The following is a 22389-nucleotide window of genomic DNA, read 5'->3' on the forward strand; positions in this document are numbered from 1 at the left end:
ACTGCATTTTTCGAGGCCCGCCTTTCTTCCCTTTAGAAAAACAAACTCGACAGTTATCAAAAATTAGACTTCAAGGGAAACATACAGCCTCTGTCCTTTCAGCCCAATTGATGCAATAAGTTTGAGCCCATCAAGTCATTCCAGTGAAAAAATACTGGGATCCGAGTATTTGCACTTAACATTACCTCACAGTTCAGAGCTTCCACTTTTGATATTTCCATCATAATATACAAAATATCTGTACTTCATACTGAAAAAGTTAGTGTACTCAAAGGGTAGCTCTGAGAACAGATTATGTTCCTACCTCCCAAAATTTGCTCTCTGTAATTTTTTTGGATACTCATTTATTTGTAAGTTTGTAAAACTGCTGAAGCTCATCTATGAAATTACTATTCAGAAAACCAGTGAAACAAGTGCTTGAGGAGCATGTAGCCTGGTCCACGTATGTTTATTGATGTAATAAAACAATACAGTTAGTGTTAGATCCAACCACAAAAACAGAGAAAAAATGAAAAGAAAATAATTTGCACGATTAGTACAGTACAAAGGAGAAGATGTCCAGATGTGATGATACATGGCAAAATGTTTTCTAAAAATATATTCAGTCATTAAAATCTCTATGAAAAAATAAACAGTAACAGCGACAGTGCATGAAACAAAACATCAAAAACTGAACAACTCCATTATGTACTATGCAGTTTTCCTAACAATGCATAAACTGTTACAATCTGCTTGAAATATCACATATTCCACGCAGGGTAAGCAGAACATTTATATTCAATATTGGTTATGCAACACTAGAATGCATTTTCACAACTGCAGGTAAGGTATGAGGAGGGGGCACAGAAACGTCATACTTAAGAAAAGTAAATCTCTTTAAAAATGAAGAGATTTGACTGTAAATGCTGCTACACCATCTGAAATCTCTCTTGTCACCAACTTCAAAATAGTTGACAAACTCTTTCCACTGTATCTACTACACAGCATTTTAAGAATAGTTTACATTACAGTGCGACTAACAATGACAGACTCCATCCAGGCTTAACATGATTATTATTAGGCAAAAACTGAAACAAATGGATAAGATTAGTTTTATTCCTTTTTGTACAACTAGTCACAAATGCAAAGTATATTGCATGAGAAATGCTGGTATTTTTTGTTTTTCTTAAGAAAATATATATTGTGCGACTGAGGCTACAATGCACTGTGAGCAAGCATTGTTTCTCCTGCAAAGAAAACTGATGCAACTGAGCTTTTCTCAGGGCAGTACTGTGGAAAACAAGTCTAATGTAAGGAAAGCGGCATTTTTAGCTAAGTCGATATTTCACTGTTGACTATTTTATCTAGCATTTACTCCTTAACCAAACGATAATGAAAGGTGCATTCACAGCTGATTTTAAAATGTTTGTTTCAGCTTAACGTGTAAAAAAAAAAAAAAATGAGAATCCATGTGCATCAATGATTCGGTAAAATTCAGGTCTTAAAGACTGCCAAGAAAGGTTGTCTGTGGATCGGAACTGAACTAACTCAATTAGTGCAGAATTGTAGCCCGGCCTCTGAGAACAGGTATAGAAAATATAAATAGACTGCTGCCTTAAAGGGAAGGGATCGATGATTCAAAAGAGTCCGAAAGCAGGATGATGAAAGATCAGTTAACTTGATCAAGGGCTCTGAGCAATTCTTCTCCCTGTAACAGATTTCGGCTGTCCTTTAAGGGTGCGTTGACTTCACAGTCATAGCTGGTTAGATGGGGTAGTTTACTTCCATCCACGGAATGCCCAAGAAGTCGACTTGTCATATCTAAACGAGAGGAAAACAAAGGTTTATTGTTGGCATTTTATCTAAAATCGAGACTTCCATGTTATTTAAATTAAAAAAAAAAAAAAAAAAAATGAATTCATAAACATTCAAATCATTAAAAAGTACATCATTCTGTAATAGAACTAGGTAACTAAGAAGTTTTGTTACATGACAAACGTCATTTGCTCCTACTTAAGTTTACACAAAGTATTGCATAACTTCCATGTTGTACGATTTGCTCCATAGGCTTGGCTACTATGGTCTATAAGTGTATCTAGGTGGTAGGTAACTAAATTACTGGGGTAGTTCGCTAGTGGCATGGTCTCACATTGAAAGGTGGGTAATGTGCATTTATTGGTGGGGGCGGCAGGGAAATTATGCTGGCAGTGACTGCCATTGTGCTTTTACAAGGGTCTTGGTCGCGGTGATGGGGACTTGAGTGTTTCAGAGCATGGAGCAGAGTTTCCACACAGCAGGTGGGGGAGGTCATATTTCTCATTCACCTGGCAGTTGAAAGATCTTTGCTGTCCTTATTCTCAATGTGTTTCTTTTCTAGGTCAGCTTCCATCATTCCCATTGTGCAATCCATTCTGTGACTCTTCTGTCCACTAGTTTGTCAGTTCTTGCAAAAACCCATCCCTTGCTTGAATCACGTCACTCAACGTACGTGTGAAAAGCCATGCCACACTTTCTCAAAAGGCCAACTTTATCAGGTTGGTCTTGATTCCTGAATCCCAGGTCATCGCTATTTGTTGTTAGCTAGTGCCAATGGCAGAACGATAAATGTGCCCATGATCTTACTTTTAGCATGGCAATGTTTTTCATGGCACAAAACCCGTAAGTCAGCCGTGACTCTTGATTCTGATGGCAGTTATTTATTTTATTTGAGCTCTACTCCAGCCAATCACATCTTGCGGTGTGCAAAATTTCTTGTGGGCTTTAAAGTGGTAAATTTCAAACCACGTTCGGCAGCAGGTTTGGGCCCAGAGCCTCTTCACTGCCCGTAAAACGAGTCACACACAAGAACATAGGTTAAATCCAGCACTTAAAATGGCCCCTCCCAAGTTCGCTGTGACTCGTGCGCAGTGTTCAGAGTTTTTTTTCTTTTTTTTTTCCTTTCTGAAGTTACTCGGATTTTGTATGCAACGGGTGGATCCGGACCTCTGCATGGGGCAGGTCACCTATGGGATAGACCAATACTCCTTCAGCTCCACTCGAAGTTGACTTTACCCTGCTCCCCCCATCCAGCAGTGGGAAATTAGCAAATTACAAAATGAAGGGAAAAATAATTTCAACCCTAATCCAGCCAATCACATTTTGGATAAAAAATTCAAAAGGTGGCTGACAGGACTAGCGAGTCATGATTTTATAAAAGAGCAGAGATGTACAGAATGGTTAGCCAGCTCAGGAACTTTTTAAAAACAATTCTTATCTCCAAATCTTCAGAACAAATGTACTCAATGTGCACGTCGCATGTTGAGGTGCAAGGAGCTTGCGGGACTGCTCCCTCAAGGCCTTGGGGTGCATTGTGCGACAACTGATGCAGATCTCAGCGTTGTGATTGTGCTTGAGGCACCAAAGGGAGCAGAGATGTGGATCAGTCAGAAAGCCTTCCTCATGGACATCCCTGCCACCCCAGGAGATAAGGTCTCAAAAAAACTTCAACAAAAGGGTAAAAAAAAAAGTCAATCAAAAAGTGACTGGGTGCAAGTCCTCTCCGGATCTGCGCTGACTTGCGCGGAAAGAAAACAACTGATGTCCATGCGCCAGGGTGGTGTCTATTTGGGCACCACACTTGGCACTTTGGTGCAAACAACACTACGCACAGCCGAATGACAACACCTACTGGCATCCAGGGGTACTGCTCACAAAAAAAATTCAGATCCAGTCCGATGCTTGGCAATAATTCTAAGGCAAGTAATCTGTAGAAGTCTATCAGATGTTCCATTTTTATACTAAGCTTGCAGTGGTTGGTGTGCAATGTTTCTTATGGGGGCTAAAATTAGAAATTGCTTGATTTTCGACCCACGTAGTAGCAGATTTTCACCTATGGCATATCTTCATGACAAACAGTTGAGTGAGTAGGTAGATTACAAAGTTTTGTGTAAATCTGTCTACGGAGCCAAATGTTCTCAATTTCATATCAATTGAAACACTGCCAAAACCATAACTACACAGGGGCAACTGTCACTGTGTACCAAAAAACCCCATATATATTTAAGTGATATTATAGTTCAGTGGAAATGCATTAAAAACCCACTGGAATTCACTAGTCATAGTTAAGGAATAGTTTCTTACCTGTAACTCCAGTTCTCTCGAGGGGTATTTCCATGATAGTCATAAGCGTTGACTAGTTGCGTCCGCGGGGACCCCAGAGCACTTTTTCCAATATCTTTTAAAGTGTTCATGTTTGCCTTACTTCAGGAAGGCCTGCAAAGCCACTTAATAATGTCCATATGCAGCCTAGAGGAAAGGCTAGTGTCCAAAATTCTTCATCCAGTTTGCTTTGAAAAGGACAAAGTTAAGGCACATGCATTCAAATGCATGAGTGAGTTGCAAATTTAGGAGAAAAAAATCCTTCACAAACCTTTTTTTATATTGCAAAACAATGATGGAGTGCAGGGCAGTGTAGCCCATAGGCTGCCATTATCAATGAGGAAAAAGGAGACTGGATTTAAGAACAGCCAGCTCTCCAGTATCCCATCATGCCTAGAGTGACAGTTACCTCAGTTCTTTTTGTAGGCAGTCATCGCTGAGAGTCCTGTTATACCAGAGATATTATTTTGTCTACTCCACCAGGGAGAAGGGAGGGTTGCTTAAGAATATCATGGAAATACCCCTATGAGAGTACTGGAGTTACAGGTAAGAAGCTATTCCTTCTCTCGTAGGGGATTTCCATGTAAAGTCATAAGCGTTGAATAGAACAGCAAGCCCATCCCAGAAACAGCAGAGGAGTAGACCGAACAATACTTGAATGCGCTATACCGCAAAGAGGTTCCTGAGAGCAGATTGTCCTACTTGAGCATCTGTCCTGGCATCAGCGTCAAGATAGTAATGTTTAGTGAACATGTGGAAAGACTTCCAGGTCGCAGCCCTATAGATATCTGTCAGAGAACATTCCTCAACAAGGCAGTCTTGACTCTGGTAGAATGTGCTCTTGGTCTGCCAGATGGAGCTTTGTTTGGTAGCAGTAAAGAATACAAGAGACACACTGAAAGATTGACTGTTTAGAGGTGGGCAGCCCGGTACGAACTGGCCCATAATTGACAAGTAAGTGTTGTGTGAGATGATTTGTGTATGGGCTCAAATAGATGATGCATGAGACGTGAAAGAACCACGTTCAGCTCCCATGGTAGAGAAGGATGCCCGAGTGGTGGGAACACTTTCTTTAGTCCCTCTAGAAAATCTTTTATGGCTGGCAACTGAAAGAAAGAGGTTTGTGAAGGACCTTTTCTGTATGCAGTCAAAGCTGCCAGATGAACTTTAATAGAAGAGAATTGTAAACCAGATTTTGCTAAGTGTAACAAATATGACAGGATGACATCCTCCTGGCAAGATGCAGGATCCATCTTCTTGGAGGAACACCAGATGCAAAATCTCTTCCATTTGGAAGCATAAGCAGCTCGGGTGGAAGGCCGTTTTGCCTCTTTCAGAATTTCCACACATTCCTGTGGAAGATTTAAGTGCTCATACTGCACTAGCTCAGCAGCCATGCTGGCAAACTCAAGGAGGAGAGATTGGGGTCTCATTTGACCTCCGAATTTCGGCAGGAGGTCTGGTCGGCATGGAAGACTGAGATGTGGTCGGAGTGACCGGTGAAGGAGGTCCGGGAACCACCACTGTCTCGGCCATTCCGGAGCAATGAGGATCATTCTGGCTGAGGTCATTGAGAGTTTGATTACAACTGCTGGGATCCGGGGAATTGGTGGAAAGGCGTACAGAAATTTGTTCGACCAGCCTATCCCCAGAACGTTCCCCAGCAATTCTGGATGGTAAAATCTGGCGGCGAACCCTCAGCATTTTCTGTTGTCCGCTGTGGCGAAAAGGTCCATAGAAGGTGTGTCCCACAAGTGAAATATATCTTGAACGTCTTTGTTCATAACACACTTGTGGTTTTCGTCTAGAACCCTGCTGAGGGCATCCGCTTGTACGTCCTGAGTGCCAGGAAAGTGAGTTGCTATTATCTTTATATTCCTGGCCAGGAGCCAGTGCCATATTGTCTGGGCCTCTTGAGACAAGACTCTGGATTTGGTTCACCCCCTGCTTGTTCAGGTAATACATGGTGGTTGTATTGTCCGTCTGGACAAGCAGGGTGTCGGTGTTGAAAGAAAGGCCTTGAGAGCAAGGTGAACTGCATGTAGCTTGAGTAGAATGATGTGGTAAGACTTTTCCTTTAGAGACCAGAGACCTTGTATTTGTAGGAGATCTATATGAGCTCCCCACCTGAGGATAGACGCATCAGTCATGATGGTCTGAGACAGAGCATGTGGACGAAAAGGCATTCCTTGTTGCAGATTGATTGGAGAGCACCACCAACTGAGGGATTCGATTTCATTGGTGGATAGACTGATTCTGTCTCCCCAGTTTCCCATCTGTTGATTCCATTGGTCCTCCAGGCACTCCTGGATAGGTCGCATGTAGAGGTGAACGTTGGGAATTGGGCAAATGCAGGAGGGCATGGAGGCAAGAAATTAGGAAACTGGGGCGAAGGATACACTTCTCCCTGCAGCATGTCTATGGTAGCTCCTAAGTAGTGCAGTCTCTGGACAGATTTTGTCATGGACTTGAGAAAACTGACATGAAGACCTAGCTGATACATAGGATCGCATGTCCAACTGAAGTGCTGCTGGGCTTCTGGAAAGGTGGCTGCCTTGATAAGCCAGTCGTCCAGATATGGGTAGACAAATATTCGGTGCCTTCGAAGATGTGCTGCTACGACAGCCATGCATTTGGAGGAAGTTCTGGAAGCTGACTTGAGACCAGATTGAAGGACAGTGTATTGATAGTGTTGTTGCCCCACCACAAATCACAGGAACTTTTGATGTTTGTTCGCAATGGGCATATGAAAGTAGATGTCGTTTAGGTCGACAGAGCAAAGCCAGTCACCTTGGTGAATTTGGGGATATATTTGGTGTAGGGCCAGCATCCTGAACTCTTCCTTTTTGATGCAATGGTTGGCAACCTTCAGGTCTAGAATTGATCTGAATTCCTTTTTTGGGACGAGAAAGTAGCTTGAATAAATGCCTTTTCCTCTCTGGTTGAGAGGAGCTGGTTCTATTAGTTTATTTTCTAGCAATATGGAAACTTCTGCCTTTAGGAGGGTAAGATTAGAAGTGGTTGCCCTTGGCGGAATACTTGGCGGTAGAGTGGAAAATCTGAGACAATACCCATTCTGCACAACGTTTAATACCCAAGTGTCTGTTGTAATTCGTTGCCACTGTCAAGTAATTGCTGATGCTTCCCCCCACCGGAGTGGTTAACGGACTCGGGAGAAGAAGGCTTTCAGGGTTTTGCGGCTGGTTGTTGACGAGTACTCCGAGTAGGCTGGTGTGCCGCTCATCCTCTTTGTTGTTTCCTGATAGGCTTTTTGGAACTGCTGCTGAGATCTATTAGACATCCCCTGAGGGATTTGAACCCTCTGAGAAAGGTAGTGGTGCCGAAAGAGACAGAAGGATCTTGGGTCTTTAGATTTTTCAAGACCTACTGCTTTCAAAATGTGCAGGTCTGCCTTCATTCTTGCCATTTCATCATCGGCATGAGAGCCGAACAGTGCTGAGCGTCTGGCTTTATGGACACAAGACGTAGCCAGGCATGCCTCCTTAAGGATATCCCATGGCAGTATGCAGGTGCCGAGAGCAAGGATGAGTCTGCTGCTGCACTAATGACCTGGGTGGAAACCATAGCACCTTCTTGTGCAATCTCTAAAAAAAAATCCTCTTTCCGTATCTTCCCAAGAGGGCTGCTGGGCTGCTGCTTTTATGGATGTTGCTGCAGAACTACATACTTTGCAGCCTGCTGAATCCACCTTTCTACTCTCTTTGTGCAGTGGAGAGGTAGCAGACAGAGAAGTGGCGTGAGATTTATGGGCTGCCAGGATCACCACTGAATCAGGGGGAGAGTCGGAGCGCAGAAACAAAGGGTCTTGTTCCGGAGGACGGTACTTGAACAGTCTGGAAGGAGCAGACTTTGTTGTGGCCGGTGTAAGGAAGACTTACATGGCAGGTTGTAGAAGACCCGGTACCAGAGGAAGTAAAGGTCTTGAGGACGAATGTTGCTGTAGTGTTTCAAAAATGCCTGAAGTAGTTGGTGTTGGGACAGTGAAAGTTAAGTTTTGCTGTGCCTCGGACTAAGTCGTCCACTGGGAACGTATGAGGTTGAGGCAAGTCAGAGTAGGTGAATAGTCTCTGGTAGACTATGAGGAGTCTCCGTGGTAATGTTGGAAAGAACATGACTTTGACCTTTGTCACGATCTGTGACAAGTGTCTTGATCTCATTGTAGAACGGCCAGATGCAGGATAGCTATGATGTGAACGGTGGTGCAGACTTGATCGCGGTCTGGAAGCTGGAGTGATGCTCAGTGCTTGAGGCACCAGAAGTGATGTAGGTGTCTGGAGCAGCAGAGAAGCTGGCAATGGAGCACGCAGATCTTGAGAATGCGCAGTTGCAGCTGGAGGTGGAGAGGTAGTCTGAGGAGTAGACGGAGATGAAGGAAGGAGAACCAGTGAAGGAGAAACTTCTCTGGAACGCTGTGACTCCAACGAGGAATAAATCCTTCTCCTTTTAGAAGTTTTCGGTGTCCTCAATGTTGACCTCTCCCGTCGTCGATGTACCGACGGGGACATTTCCTTCGTCTGGGCATCGTCCACCGACGTCAACACACCCCTTGACGTTGTGCGTCTGGAGTCCTTGACGTCATGGGACGATGTTTGTGCGACATAAGAGCTAGACTTAAACGGCAAACATGTGGGCGCCGTACCTGCTCTCGACGTCGATCCTCGACGGGATACTGGAGCATTGGATATGAGCTTTCTCGTAGAGGCAATCAGATAAGCTCTCTTTTTCTGTTCTTCTGGGAGATGATGGAGGATCTCCTCCATCTCATCCAAGTGGGACCGTCATAACTTGATAAAAGTACAATGGAGTTTGCAATTCTTCAATGGTTAGCAGATTGTGCAGCAACCTTTTTAGCTGCTGCGTCTATTTTCTTGCTCTCTCTATCTGGTGGAGGGTGTGTCACCAGATGTTTGTGAGTTAGCCCTTCTATAGGATGTGGTCACAACTAAGGAAGCGGGTGGAAGTTGCCCTTTGCTATGTGTAGGGTCGACAGGTGATGGTTTGTACTTTTTTAATCTACCCTGGGTGTGATGAGCCTGGACCTAACAGGATCACTGAAAGTACCTTGTGTGTGTCTCTGTGCATTCCTTTTAACATTAGCAGATACTGTCCCAAATGAGTAGAATGTTTCAAATTAAAACAAATCATCTTCTACAGGCTCTGTATGCGGAGGAACCTGGTGGAATGTAACTGCCCTACCTATGAGGTCATGGTAGGTGGTAGGGTCATCGGGGAAAGGAGGTGTTGGCTGGATAGCGAGCTGGATCTGTATTTTCTGGTGGATCTGCATCATACGACTCCCAAGGAAATACAGATTCCTCCCCCCCCCTCAAACAAAATCCCCTGTGTATGAATGTAGGGAACCTTTAAGTGAGTGCTGTGGCATGAACAGGTGAAAAGTGGTGATGGAGTGTGTTGCAGAGTAGGCAATGGTGGTAGGCTGATATGTAATGGACCAGCAGCTTTGTCTTCCTTTTTCTTTGTAGGAATGGGAACCTCCAAGGCTTACTCAAAAGAGAATTGTCTTTTTGCCAGCTGTGCCTCTGAATTAGGAGGTTTCACAATGATATGGTCAGCGTCTGGGTGTATCATTATTTGCTTTTGGCATGAGTTCAACTCACGGTCAGAAAACTCCAGCACATGTTTCACCGGCTCCAAAAGGTGCTTCGAAAAGGTATACGTTTTCAGCTCTGATGTAGATTCCAACAGAAATTTGTGGTGCTGTGTTCGACTGGTGTTTCGACTAAGAGGGTCTGCTGGAGTTTGAAGGAGTAGGCATTTGGTCAGGAGACATCTTGTTAATGCTGTTTTTGGGATGCCGAGGCTGGAGTGTATCCAAAACAGCTGACTGGTGCCGCCCATGGGCTGGAGGCAGAGGTGGCTCAACACTGTCAGGTCAATTAGGGGTAGGAAGGTGACTCTTTGTAGAAGTGTGCTGTGTTTCGGGTGGAGGGGGCAGGGAAACAGTACTCTTGTATCTCCATGTCAGAACTGGAGCTGCCTTCAGGAAAGAAGGTGCCCTTGTCAGCAGCAGATGGATGGGCCTGTATCTCCTGTTTTGGATCCTATGAGCCTAAGAGGTATAGAGCATCCTTGGTTCTATATCAAGACTAAGCAGCAAGCTCTTTGATCTCCAACTTGGCACAGCAAAAAGGACAAAAACTGAAAGGCGTCTGTTCCATCACTGAGTGAACATTTCTGGTAGGGAACGTGAAAGTCGAATGCCAAGGGCACAGGTCCAATGGGGCAACAGCTGACTTGAGTCGTCCGGACGAATTTGACATTGATACAGTCAACTACAGTAAAGATCTGTAATCAAAACGATACCGACAGTAATAGGAAAATAGACAACAGCGTAGAAAGTTGAGCAGAGGAGCACAGATTCGAACCTGATGGTGGAAGAAAACAATGTAACAATGTAGTCGATGCCCATGCACATTACCAGCAAGGGAAGGAGCCACTATAACTCAGACTATCAAAGAAAAACAATTTGCAGACTTCAAGGACAAGATGGCGGGATTATGTGTATCTACAGCCACACATGCCTCAAACATACACTAGCTGCAAGTCCAAGGGCACCACTGAATCATTCTTGTGAATCCTGAGTAGACAGTAAGTCAACGTGAACATTCTGAATTTGTCCTTCACAAGGAAGGCATTTAGAAGTTGAAGGCCCAGTACAGGGCTGATGATCCGATCCATCGTGATGAGGAAATAGCATGAATACCAGCCCTCTTGTTTCTGAGCTTGGAACTCTCAAATTGCATCCTTGGAGAAGAGATATTCCTCCTGCAGTAGGATAGACCGATGCGCCTCCAAAATTCGTTCTGTTGCAGAGAGGAATGTGGGGTGGGGGAGGAAATGAAAATCAGCATCCTTTGAATAATCTGAAAGGCTAATCTGTTGGACATGATGAATCACTAACCTGGGATGGAATGATAAATCCTGCCTCCCACCATTTGGGCATGAACTGCATAGGGATAAACGTAATGGCTTATGGCCCATGTAGTATTGGAGAGAGGGAGTTGGTGGACTGATACTCTTATTGATCTGTCCGTTGGCTGCCAGTCTAGCATCGAGAGTCCCAAAACGACTAGGGTGTCTGCTGCATCACTGGCTAAGACTGTTGCGTAGGCTAACCCCTTGGTGTAGCCTATAAATCTGTGGAACTGAAGGAGGAATATTTCTGCAGGAGTCAAAAGCCCCAAGGGAATAGCTGTGGCTATACTAGCTTTAAATCATTCCAGCGCAGAGCGTGCGTTCTCGTAAACGGCTGAGACCTAGCAAAGTGCATATCCATCAGCAGCGCCTGAACACGCCCACAGCATCTAGTCATCCTCATCCAGAAGAGTCTGCAGAGCACAAAACTGGCACCAACTGCTCTGCCTATGCAATCCTTGGGGTTCAAGAGTGTGTAGATTATTTTGCTGTGTTCTGCTAATCATGGATTCTCTGAGCCAAGGCCATAAGGTCTGCCAGGAACCCCAGCAAGATCTCACTAGCTATGCTCCATAAGGCATGCGTATAGGGCCCTAATAAACAGATTATGTTTATGGAGAAAAAAACATTTGCTTGCAAAAAGCATTGATCCTCTTGGATTCTCTATCCAGGGGAACTGGTCGTAATGAGTGAAGATTATATGCTTGCTGGTTGGAACGTGTACAATGAGCCATTCAGTTCAGGAGTATGGTGCTTAATGAGGAAATCTAAACCTTGCCTCAGCTGGTGTGCCCAGTGCCAGGTCCATATCTGTTTCTGGGTAAGTATGTTATAAGGCATCATCAGTATAATGTGAGGGAAAGCAAGGCATCACCCTCAACGTCATCATCAGTTTGATGGAGTGTCCCCCTGTTCAGGCACAGGATTAGTGAGAGACAAACAAGTAGAATGAAGGGTCTGCTGATACTTGTGTGACGGACGAGGCACTAGGGTTAGCGTCAGGCTACATAGCTGGTTGTGCTTTCTTGATCTCATAGTTTGGCACTGTTTAAGCTTGGGAAGTTATTCCTTTGGGGGCTGACATGAGTGTTGACACTAGCTTGCCTATTGGATTTGGGAAACAGTGTGGAAGTCTCTGGAGCCGGTAGGGAGGGGTCCACGGAGACAGATGTGTAAGGGGGAGCACCCACTGCCAGCGCAATTGGAGCCTCATTGTGGTCCCAAGGGGCTTGGAGGTGTGCTAAAGGGAACTGGAAATCCACTGAAGATTTGCAGCATGGTTTCAGTTTGCTGCAGGGTCTACAATGGCCAGGGAAGTTTGGGGAGAGTCAGGATCAGCTGAGCTATGAGCTCCATGGCTTGTGAACTCAAAGAAGTGTGACATATCTTGATTTACTTGCACCTTATATTTGGAACCTGAGTGGCAGTTCAGGATCAAGTCCCAGTTAACATTTCTGTGCTCGGATTTGTACTTTGTGCACTTCCTGTTCAATATCTTAAGGTGAACCAGTCACAGGAACAGTTTCACAACCTGGACCGAGCCCGCACAGTTGACTGAAACCTGTATGATGGCAGCAACTTTTTCTTATGGTTGGCGATGTACAGCTTCACCTCCTGGTCTTGAATGGCCCTATGGTGAATTAGGGCACATTGATCATATTACTGTAGTGGATTGAGCCAAGACACCAAATACACACCATGTGTGGATCCATGACCAACATTTGCTTCCTGCTGCCTTGGCATGAAACCTGTAGTTTTCGGTGGGGACACTGTTCTCTGCCACACAATGAGAGTTTTTTTTTAATGTTGTCTGAAGACTGACATTTAGAGCAGAGCTCTGGATGGGAGTTGGAATTGACAGAGAATTTAAGTCAGTACACAGTGGTGGGGCTTATATGTGGCTCTGCTTGGTCACTTTCAGGGGCTGAGGCGTCAACGTGGCGCTCCAAGACACCACCTACAGGCTTGCATGAAAATTGTCAAGCTTCAGTGTGTTGCTGGGAAATATTCTATATTTGAGAAATCTGTGATCAGAGATATCCATCAAAATGCAGCAGAATTTCAGCAGGAGGGCAAGTGGAGCAGGAGGCGCAAGACGTTTAAAAAAAAACAAAAACAAAAAAAGCGAGAGTGGGGTGGGGGAACCGATAGACAAGCCTGAATGTGGGAGAGAAACATGGGGTCTTGGGATGTGGAAGGAGAAGCAGTACACAGTAGAGAAAGCAAGAAAATACAAGCACTACCATAAAATGATCAACAAGAAAGAAAAATAGCATTTCTTTTTTAATGTAAGTAGTGGAAGGATACAAGTCATCTATAAAAACATGGTAAATAAATGCTCCAGAAGCAGGACAAAGTCTAGAAAGCCATCAATTAAGAAGCCAGGACATAAGATAGACAAGAAAGCCATTCAGTCAAGAGCAGGGGGCTGACGCAAAGCACAAATACACTTTATTGTACTACAGACAATAGGTTTTTGGCAAAAGACAGCTAAAAGTGTAGGAGAGAAGTAAAGAACAAATGAGTTACCTTATGCTACACCTTATCTGGTAGAGACTAATATCTAACCGCAGGTTCCTTACCTCAGAATATTCTCCTGGTGTCAGACCGAATCGAGAACTTTTGAAGCAATCCCCTTGTACGCTGACATTGTTCTGCTCCACATCATGGTGCCTATGTCAGAAATGATGCGAGTAATGCCTATATAAAGGTGCCACTCTAGCACGCTGACCTCAGTTCATGACTGGCTTTCCACACTAGAATAACAAAGCCAAACTGAGGTAGAATGACCAATGTGAGGTCCTGAAGGATCTCTTCAATGTGACATATACAGTTCACAGAATGGGGAGGTTGGGAGAATCTGTACGGAATCTGCAGCTAGATAGTCTCAACCAGATAAGGCATTATCGAATGTAAATAATCTGTTCACTGACAGACTTCTAACCACAGATTCCTCACTTTATAATAGATGCCAAAGCAATCTCTCTAGGGAGGTGGGTTTGCAGACTGTTACATTACGAAGTCCTGGAGGAAAGAACAGATTAAATGACCATAATGCCAGACCTGAATGTCTAAGCATAAGTGTTAAACAAATGTGTGCAGCGATGTCCACAAAGTCACCTGACCGATGTCCAGAGTTGGGACTACTCTAGCTAGCCCAGTGATCCCAGCTTTAGCTCTGGTGGAATGCGTTCCCCCTCAGGGGGCTGCTTCTAAGCCATTGTGTTTCATATTTTAATACAGAGGACAATCCCTCTGGAAGTGGATCTCTTGTGAACTGCCTTGCCTTTCTTTGCAGCCGTAAAACCAGCGAACAGGTGATAGTCCAGTCAAAAGTTTTGTGGTATGATTGATGTAAAATGACAACATTCTTTTTGGGTCCAGAGGGTGAAGACCTCTTCCTCTGTAGAATTGGAGGGAAGGCAGGTGCAATATTCTGCCTAACAAGAAAAGGAGTAACCACCTTTGGTAAGAAGGAGGCACTGGTCCTAACGACCAGCTTATCAGGGGAAAAAGGTATGTGCGTTTGTGGGTGCATGGTAGGGTAGAGTTTGGTGGTGGCTGGTGCCAATCAAGGGCAGAAAAGTCCTGAGCTCTACATGAGACGAAATGCATCTCTGAGCAAGATCTCCTTTGGAAACTCCAGTGTACAAAAGTGCTGACATTGCACGTTTTTGGAGGTTGCAAATAGATCTAAGTTTCTCCCCAATTTCTGAATAGACAGTGCACCACATCTGGATGGAGACATTTGTGATCGGTGAGGCATCGACAGCTGCGTTCATCTACTCTGGTGTTCCAAGAGTCTGCAAGATGTTAATCCACCAGAAAAATGTCTTCGTTCAAGCAATGTCCAGAGACGCAGGGCCTCTTGACACAGGGTCTATGTCCCCACCCTTCTCTGCTTGTTGCAATACTACATGGTGGCGGTGTTGTCCGTGAACACCTGAACTAGCCTTCCCCTGATGGAAGGAAGAAAGTTTTTTAATGCCAGTCGAATCATTTGCAGTTCCAACATGCTGACATGGAGCTGAGTCTCTGTTGGAGACCAGTGTACTCTGATTGCCACCTCTCCCAGATAACTGTCCCAACCCAGAAGTGGTGCATGCCACTACTGTGCGCTCCGGATGGGAAAGAGATATACCTGCCACAGACCCAACTGTGGTCCATGAGTACCCTTGCAGATCTTTGCAGTCCCGTATGATATCTGGACCTCCGTAGAGATTCCCCTGATGCTGTGCCCACTCGAACTTCAAATACCACTGCAGAGCCCACATATGCCTTAGGGCATGTTTTACCAGCAGGATATAGGAGGGTATGAGACTCAGCAGCCTCTTAGTCACTCTCGCCGGAATGCGTGATAGCGGCTGAAACATCAAGACCACAGCCAGAATATACTAGACTCTGGTCCGGATGATCAGGCTGAAACTCCACTGTATCCAGAATAGATCCATCTGAAACTGAGCCAGGTGTGACTTCTGCATGTTGATGGTGAACCTCAGCGAATGTAGGTGGTCTGCTGTAGTCAGGAGCTGGGATACAAATGCCTGGGGTGATCTCGTCCTAAACAGCCAGTCGTCGAGGTAGGGGAGCGCTGGAACCCCTGACTTCCACAGATGTGCTGCAACCAATGCCATCACTTCTGGAAGTACCCAGGGGGCGCTGGTAAGGCCAATAAGGGAGCACAGCAAACTAACAGTGCTCCTGACCTACTGTGAACCGCAGGTAATGCCGGTGGGCAGGCATGACGCAGATATGAAGCAGCCATCCTGCAAGTCCAGCGCTACCATCTAGCCTCCAGGAAAGATGACAGACAGAACCTGAAAGTGAGCATTCTGGATTTTTCCTTTTTTAGGAATTAGGAGAGTGCGTACTTCTAGCGTAGGACAGAGGCCTCCATCTTTTTTCTGCACCAGAAAGGATGCAGGAAAGGTAGCAGGAAAGGCAACCACAACCTACTTCTGATGCGGGCACCCTCGAAACCTCTCCTTTGGTCAAGAGCGGGAGGTGGTCAGCCTATCGATGGATGGTGGCAAAGGTAGTGGGGTCTGTTAGAAAGGTAAGGCATAGCCGCACTGGACAATCTGAAGCACTCATTTTTCCGAAGTGATTTCCCATCATTGGAGTAGGTAGGCCAAATCCTGCCTTCAACCAGGTGCCCATGATTGTAGGAGGGTAAATTAAAGAGGTTTTGAGGTTGCAGCTGCCAGGGAGCAGGGGTGAGTTGGCTCAACCTCTTGCAATGGTTCCCATGAGGCTTGTGGGAGCCATGTTCGCAGCCACAAAAGAACTAGTGGTAGGGGCAAAAAGGATACAGCTGATAGCCATGACTGTGGCGGGCCATGGTGAGCCCCAATGACCTAGCCAAGTCCCTACTGTCTTTGAAACATTCAAGTGCTGAATCCGCCTTGTCACAAAAACAAAGTGAGCCCCTTCGAACAGCATTTCCATAGGGGGTTCCTTGAAATCCTCTGAAAAGCCAGATGTCTTCAGCCAGGTATGACGATGGAGTACCACAGTGGCAGCAATGGCTCTGCAAGTAGGTCGTATCCAATCTGCATCTTATCACAAACTCTGCCTCATCTCTCCGGTCAGCAATGGCTTGGGAGAGTATGGCTGAGACAACAGGCAGCACTTAAGCAACCATATCCCACAAAGTTTGGGAACAACCCAATAAGATTATAGTGTTCACAGACTGCAGCCCCAGACTGCTGGAAGGGAAAGGCCCAAGCAAGAGGGCTTCATTAATGGGGAGTAGGGGTTCCAAAAGGGATAATCCAGGCTGAAGCACTTCTGTCAAGACATTGAGCTTGACCTCAACCATGGGCAGCTGAAAGTTCAGGACCTCAGCCGCCTTCCGGACCACCACTGCAAAGGAAGCCCCTTCCTCCGGAGCCAGTGTTGGAGGAGAGAGGAGGTCAGTGTCATCAGCCTGGTACTCATACCATGTGTCATCGGCCATGGACTATGCTAGGTGGTCAGAATAGCCATTAGGATCCAAGATCTTTTCCATTCATGTTCTTCAGAGAGCCTTTCAGGGAACAGTCTCTCCAATTCAGGTCGTGTGGGTCTGGTCAGCGGCAGTACAGACAGTGGGTGATGCATGCACAGATCTGTGTCCTAGTCAGGCATCACAGTGGGTTCTGCACGGATGGGAATGGCACCACTGGATTAAACTCCAGGGGTTGCAAAATTAGGGTCCGGGCCAATCTGGATCCACCAACAGATCCAGAGGGCCCGACTGGCGCTGAAGGCAGATGTGCCGGTAGAGTCCCAGGCGGAATCTCTTCTGAACCTATGGGGCCCAAAAGTACTCCAGAGGGGTTTGACTGCCTAAAATGAGGCTGATGGCCTCATAAAACTCAAAAAGCTGGGCGGGGTCACTCTGGGAAAATTGGAAAAACACTGAGCGGACCCAGAGTCCAGTGTCCGCTTGTAGGAAGTTGGCTCTGTATGTACTATTTCAAAGTAAGAAATAGCATGCACAGAGTCCAAGGGTTCCCCTTAGAGGTAAGATAGTGGCAAAAAGAGATAATTTGAATGCTCTATTTTATGGTAGTGTGGTCGAACAGTAGGCTTATCAGAGGGTAGTGTTAAGCATTTGTTGTACACACACAAGCAATAAATGAGGAACACACACTCAGACAATTCCGCACAAAAAGGACACCCTCAGCGGCACAGGTGCGGCCGGGTGCAGAGTGCAAACAGGCATCGGGTGTGCAATAGGTTGCAATGGGAGACCCAGGGGTCTCTTCAGCAATGCAGGCAGGCAAGGGGGGCGGGGGGGTGGGCTCCTCTGTGTTGCCACCACCTGGGCAAGGGAGAGGGCCACAGTGGGGGTTGCTCCTGCACTGGAGGTCGGATCCTTCAGGTCCTGGGGGCTGCGGGTGCAGTGTTCCCCAGGCGTCGGGTTCTTTGAACCAGGCAGTCGCGGTCAGGGGTAGCCTCAGGATTCCCTTTGCAGGAGTCGCTGGGGGAGGCTCAGGGGGGTCAACTCTGGCTACTCACACGGTCGCAGTCGCCGGGGAGTCCTCCCTGTAGTGTTGGTTCTCCGCAGGTCGAGCCGGGGGCGTTGGGTGCAGAGTGGAAAGTCTCACCCTTCCGGCGGAAAACGTGTTGTCTTTAAAAGTTGCTTCTTTGTTGCAAAGTTGCAGTCTTTGTGGAACAGGGCCGCTGTCCTCGGGAGTTCTTGGTCCTTTTAGATGCAGGGTAGTCCTCTGAGGCTTCAGAGGTCTCTGGACCCTGGGAGACGCGTCGCTGTTGCAGTTTTTCTCGAATTGGGGAGACAGGCCGGTAGGGCTGGGGCCAAAGCAGTTGGTGTCTCCGTCTTCTCTGCAGAGCTTCAGGTCAGCAGTCCTTAGTCTTCAGGTCGCAGGAATCTAGTTTCCTAGGTTCTGGGGAGCCCCTAAATACTGAATTTAGGGGGGTGTTTAGGTCTGGGAGGGCAGTAGCCAATGGCTACTGTCCTTGAGGGAGGCTACACCCTCCTTGTGCCTCCTCCCTGAGGGGAGGGGGGCACAGTCCTATTCCTATTGGGGGAATCCTCCAAAATCAAGATGGAGGATTTCTAATGGCAGGGGTCACCTCAGCTCAGGACTCCTTAGGGGCTGTCCTGACTGGTGGGTGACTCCTCCTTGTTTTTCTCATTATCTCCCCTGGACTTGCCGCCAAAAGTGGGGGCTGTGTCCAGGGGGCGGGCATCTCCTCTAGCTGGAGTGCCCTGGGGCATTGTAACACGAAGCCTGAGCCTTTGAGGCTCACTGCTAGGTGTTACAGTTCCTGCAGGGGGGAGGTCTGAAGCACCTCCACCCAGAGCAGGCTTTTGTTTCTGTCCTCAGAGAGCACAAAGGCCCTCACCACATGTGGTCAGAAACTCGTCTCTCAGCAGCAGGCTGGCACAGACCAGTCAGTGATGCACTGAACAATTGGGTAAAATACAGGGGGCATCTCTAAGATGCCCTCTGTGTGCATTTTTTAATAAATCCTACACTGGCATCAGTGTGGGTTTATTATTCTGAGAAGTTTGATACCAAACTTCCCAGTATTCAGTGTAGCCATTATGGAGCTGTGGAGTTTGTTTTTGACAAACTCCCAGACCATATACTTCGTAAGGCCACACTGTACTTACAATGTCTAAGAATAGACTTAGACACTGTGGGGGCATATTGCTCATGCAGCTATGCCCTCACCTGTGGTATAGTGCACCCTGCCTTAGGGCTGTAAGGCCTGCTAGAGCGGTGACTTACCTATGCCACAGGCAGCATTTTGTGTGCATGGCATCCTGAGGGTGATGCCATGTCCACTTTGCCTTTTTCTCCCCACCGACACAAACAATCTGCAATGGCAGTGCGCATGTGTTAGGTGAGGGGTCCCTGCGGGTGGCACAACATATGCTGCAGCCCTTAGGGACCTTCCCTGGTCACAGGGCCCTTGGTACCACTGGTACCTTTTACAAGGGACTTACTGTGTGACAGGGGTGTGCCAATTGTGGAAACAATGGTACATTTTAGGTGAAAGAACACTGGTGCTGGGGCCTGGTTATCAGGGTCCCAGCACACTTCTCAGTCAAGTCAGCATCAGTATCAGGCAAAAAGTGGGGGGTAACTGCAACAGGGAGCCATTTCCTTGCACCGCTCCACAGGAACAACTTCAGTGTAGGGCCTGGATTTATCGTGTCATTCCCTTGCATTGTACGATGAAAAGGACTGACACGGAGAAGTCGAAGAGCACTTTAAATTCTCAGACTACTTCTTGTGGGACTTAACTGAAGTAGTCTGGGATTGCAACTATGATTGGGGTGAACGATTTTGAGGGGGGGTTGGGGGAAAGAGCACCAACTCCTGCATGAACAGGGCCTGGAGCAGCACATAGTAGTGTGGCATGCAGCCAGAAGCACCATGGCCTGCTTGCGGATGGGTTGGCATGTGCCATCCATACAGGCTGTGGAGTCGTGGTCCTGTTCCAGGCCCCATTGACTCCATGTGGGGGTCTGTCTCAAATATTTGCCTGTAACAGGCCCCACAAGAAGGCTTGAAACTGGTCAGTTTCTTTGGGAACATAGTTAAAAAATCTAGAAAAAAGGCGCACTGGTCGAGCTTTTGTGTGTGTGTGTGGGAGGGGGGGGGGGGGGGGGGGGTTGATTTCAATTTTAAATTGATTGAGGCCTGCTCCTCTGGATCTGTGCTGATGGTGTGGAAAAGGAGGAGGGGACAGCATGCTTGGATGGCACCTATATAATTCCAGTGCAGACACCGTCATGTGGAGCTGAACAACTGCACCTACTGGCACGAAAGGGGATTGCTCAAAAATTTCTGGATCCATTCTGACACCTGGGGAAATATTTTAAGATAAAGAATAAGCAACTAAAAGTCTCTATCAGATGGGTAATACGATGAATCTAGGCAGTTATTGCCTCATCTCTTTCTTCAATGGGTTTGAATAGATTTTTGGTATCTTACCTATCAGACTCCAAAGTTCCATAGGTGATGGTGATATTCTAGTCAATGGTCAGGCTGGAATTAAAAAGGATTTAGACACCACAGGGCAGTGCCTTCATCTAATATTTATTATGAAATATGTACCCCTCAGGAAGAAAAGAAAGGCTTTTCTTGGCCTTCCTTGACTTTACGACTTCTTTTGATACTGTGGCTAGAAGACGACTAAAGCATTCTTAAACATATTATTTTAGGTCTAATTGACCCAATTATCACCCAGTAGCTTGGCACATGTTCATTATGAGAACGGGAGAGAAGTAACCTGCAGCTTTAGGGTTGAAACTTGGATCAGACAAGGATCCCTGCTGGCACCAATTCTATTTAATGAGATTATGTATTACCTTGATGACCAGCCTTAGGCTATAGTATAGTGTACCTAAAGTCTGCACAATTATGCCAACAATGTTATTTTGCTGGCATACATCATGAACTTATTACATCAACTTCTGGGGGGGGGGGGGGTTTAAAAATTACTGTACAGAGTAATTACTTGTGAACGAACTTAACTGCAAAATCATTGTTGTGTTAAAATCATATGTTCCTAAGAAAACGTGTCTAAATAATATACCCCTGGATGGGGCAAGTGAATTTGCATTTTTAGGAATATGTAATAATCACAAAGGCAACTGGTCTTTTCCAATGGTAAAATGTAATCTCATGGTCTGAAACTCAGTACATGCATTAGCCTCTTTCAATGAGAAATTAGGTGATGGATTGCTGTTTGCCCCACCAAATGTTTACAAAACAAAAATGTGTAAAAACAAATCTTATCCGGGCTCTTTATTGGGTGAGGGGAGGGGGGTTGGGTTCTAAATCAACAGATCACTTGATTTTTTCCTCAAAATAAGTTTCTAAGTAGATTATGTTGGCTACGTAAATCAAATGCTGATAAAGGCAGGACAGATTACAGATCATATCTTCACAATGGAAAGGGTCAGCAAGACATGACTCCTAGAGCTGACCAAAAATGCAGCAACTAACAGACTATTAACACACTACTTCACTGGGTTGAATTAAGAGTGGTCTCAGACCGGAACCAACACCTAATGGCTACTATTGTTTTAGTACAAAGGACTCTGGCTAGAGGTGAAAGAAGAGTTAATGAGCATGGTAGGTATAGAGTAAGAATACACAAGGCAAAGAAGCATGGAAGTTAACGTGTGGAGGCACAAATGAAGTTTTTCATAAAGCTTGCGGGTCAGAGAAAAGCTGAAGGTTGAGCAACTAACAAATCCGTGTCATGCTGCTAGCTTACCTGAAATAATGGAAGCGGGGTAAATCTCTCACTAAATTATCTTTTTTACTCTGAAATGTCATTCAGTACTGTTTATGAAAGTGGAAGTTGGCGTTGTAAATGCCTAATTGGACTTTTCTTGCCACACAATTCCAGATTATAAATGCGCGTCAAATAATGTACAGTAGGCCTGAAAGAGCAATATACTTATACTGTTAGGACAATAGAATAACGCGGGTGTGCAAAGATTAGGTCGCTCCTGTTACTGGAGTTATGGTACATTTCCTGCCAACACGCCGGCCGCCTCAGTTTCTGGATGGGAGTGGAGGGGCTTCCTAAGATAGTTACACTTCCCTGGAAATGCTATAGGGTAAACAGAAATTAAAGTAGTGCAAGGCCTGTGAACAATTACTCAGGCCAGCATGACTAATTATTTTAAGTGGCTACCTTATTTTTAGGTATTTGGTAAAATAGAGAAACACGTGAAGGATACTCTAGGTTGGGGGTGGGCTGCGCGAGCTTCTCCTTATCTGGCCATGGCTGGGTGCAGCAGGAGCAGTGGCCCCCTAAGGCTGTCGACAGCAGAGCGCA

At 45.9% G+C, this 22389-nt stretch overlaps 1 protein-coding gene and 1 long non-coding RNA gene across 5 annotated transcripts in view; one reads left to right on the forward strand and one right to left on the reverse strand.

Annotated features, from left to right (window-relative positions):
* LOC138259565 (uncharacterized) overlaps nucleotides 1-22389 on the forward strand; it is a 142510-nt gene that overhangs the window by 49161 nt on the left and 70960 nt on the right. The gene's annotated exons all lie outside the window — the stretch shown is intronic.
* HIF1A (hypoxia inducible factor 1 subunit alpha) overlaps nucleotides 433-22389 on the reverse strand; it is a 355909-nt gene continuing 333952 nt past the window's right edge. For all 4 annotated transcript variants that reach the window (XM_069207397.1, XM_069207395.1, XM_069207394.1 and 1 more), the window contains one exon: nucleotides 433-1800. In XM_069207397.1, coding sequence (XP_069063498.1) covers nucleotides 1649-1800 — 152 coding nt within the window. In that variant the 3' untranslated portion in view covers nucleotides 433-1648. The remainder of the gene's footprint in view (nucleotides 1801-22389) is intronic.

This window comes from Pleurodeles waltl, chromosome 9 (assembly GCF_031143425.1).
Source record: "Pleurodeles waltl isolate 20211129_DDA chromosome 9, aPleWal1.hap1.20221129, whole genome shotgun sequence".
Taxonomy (NCBI): domain Eukaryota; kingdom Metazoa; phylum Chordata; class Amphibia; order Caudata; family Salamandridae; genus Pleurodeles; species Pleurodeles waltl.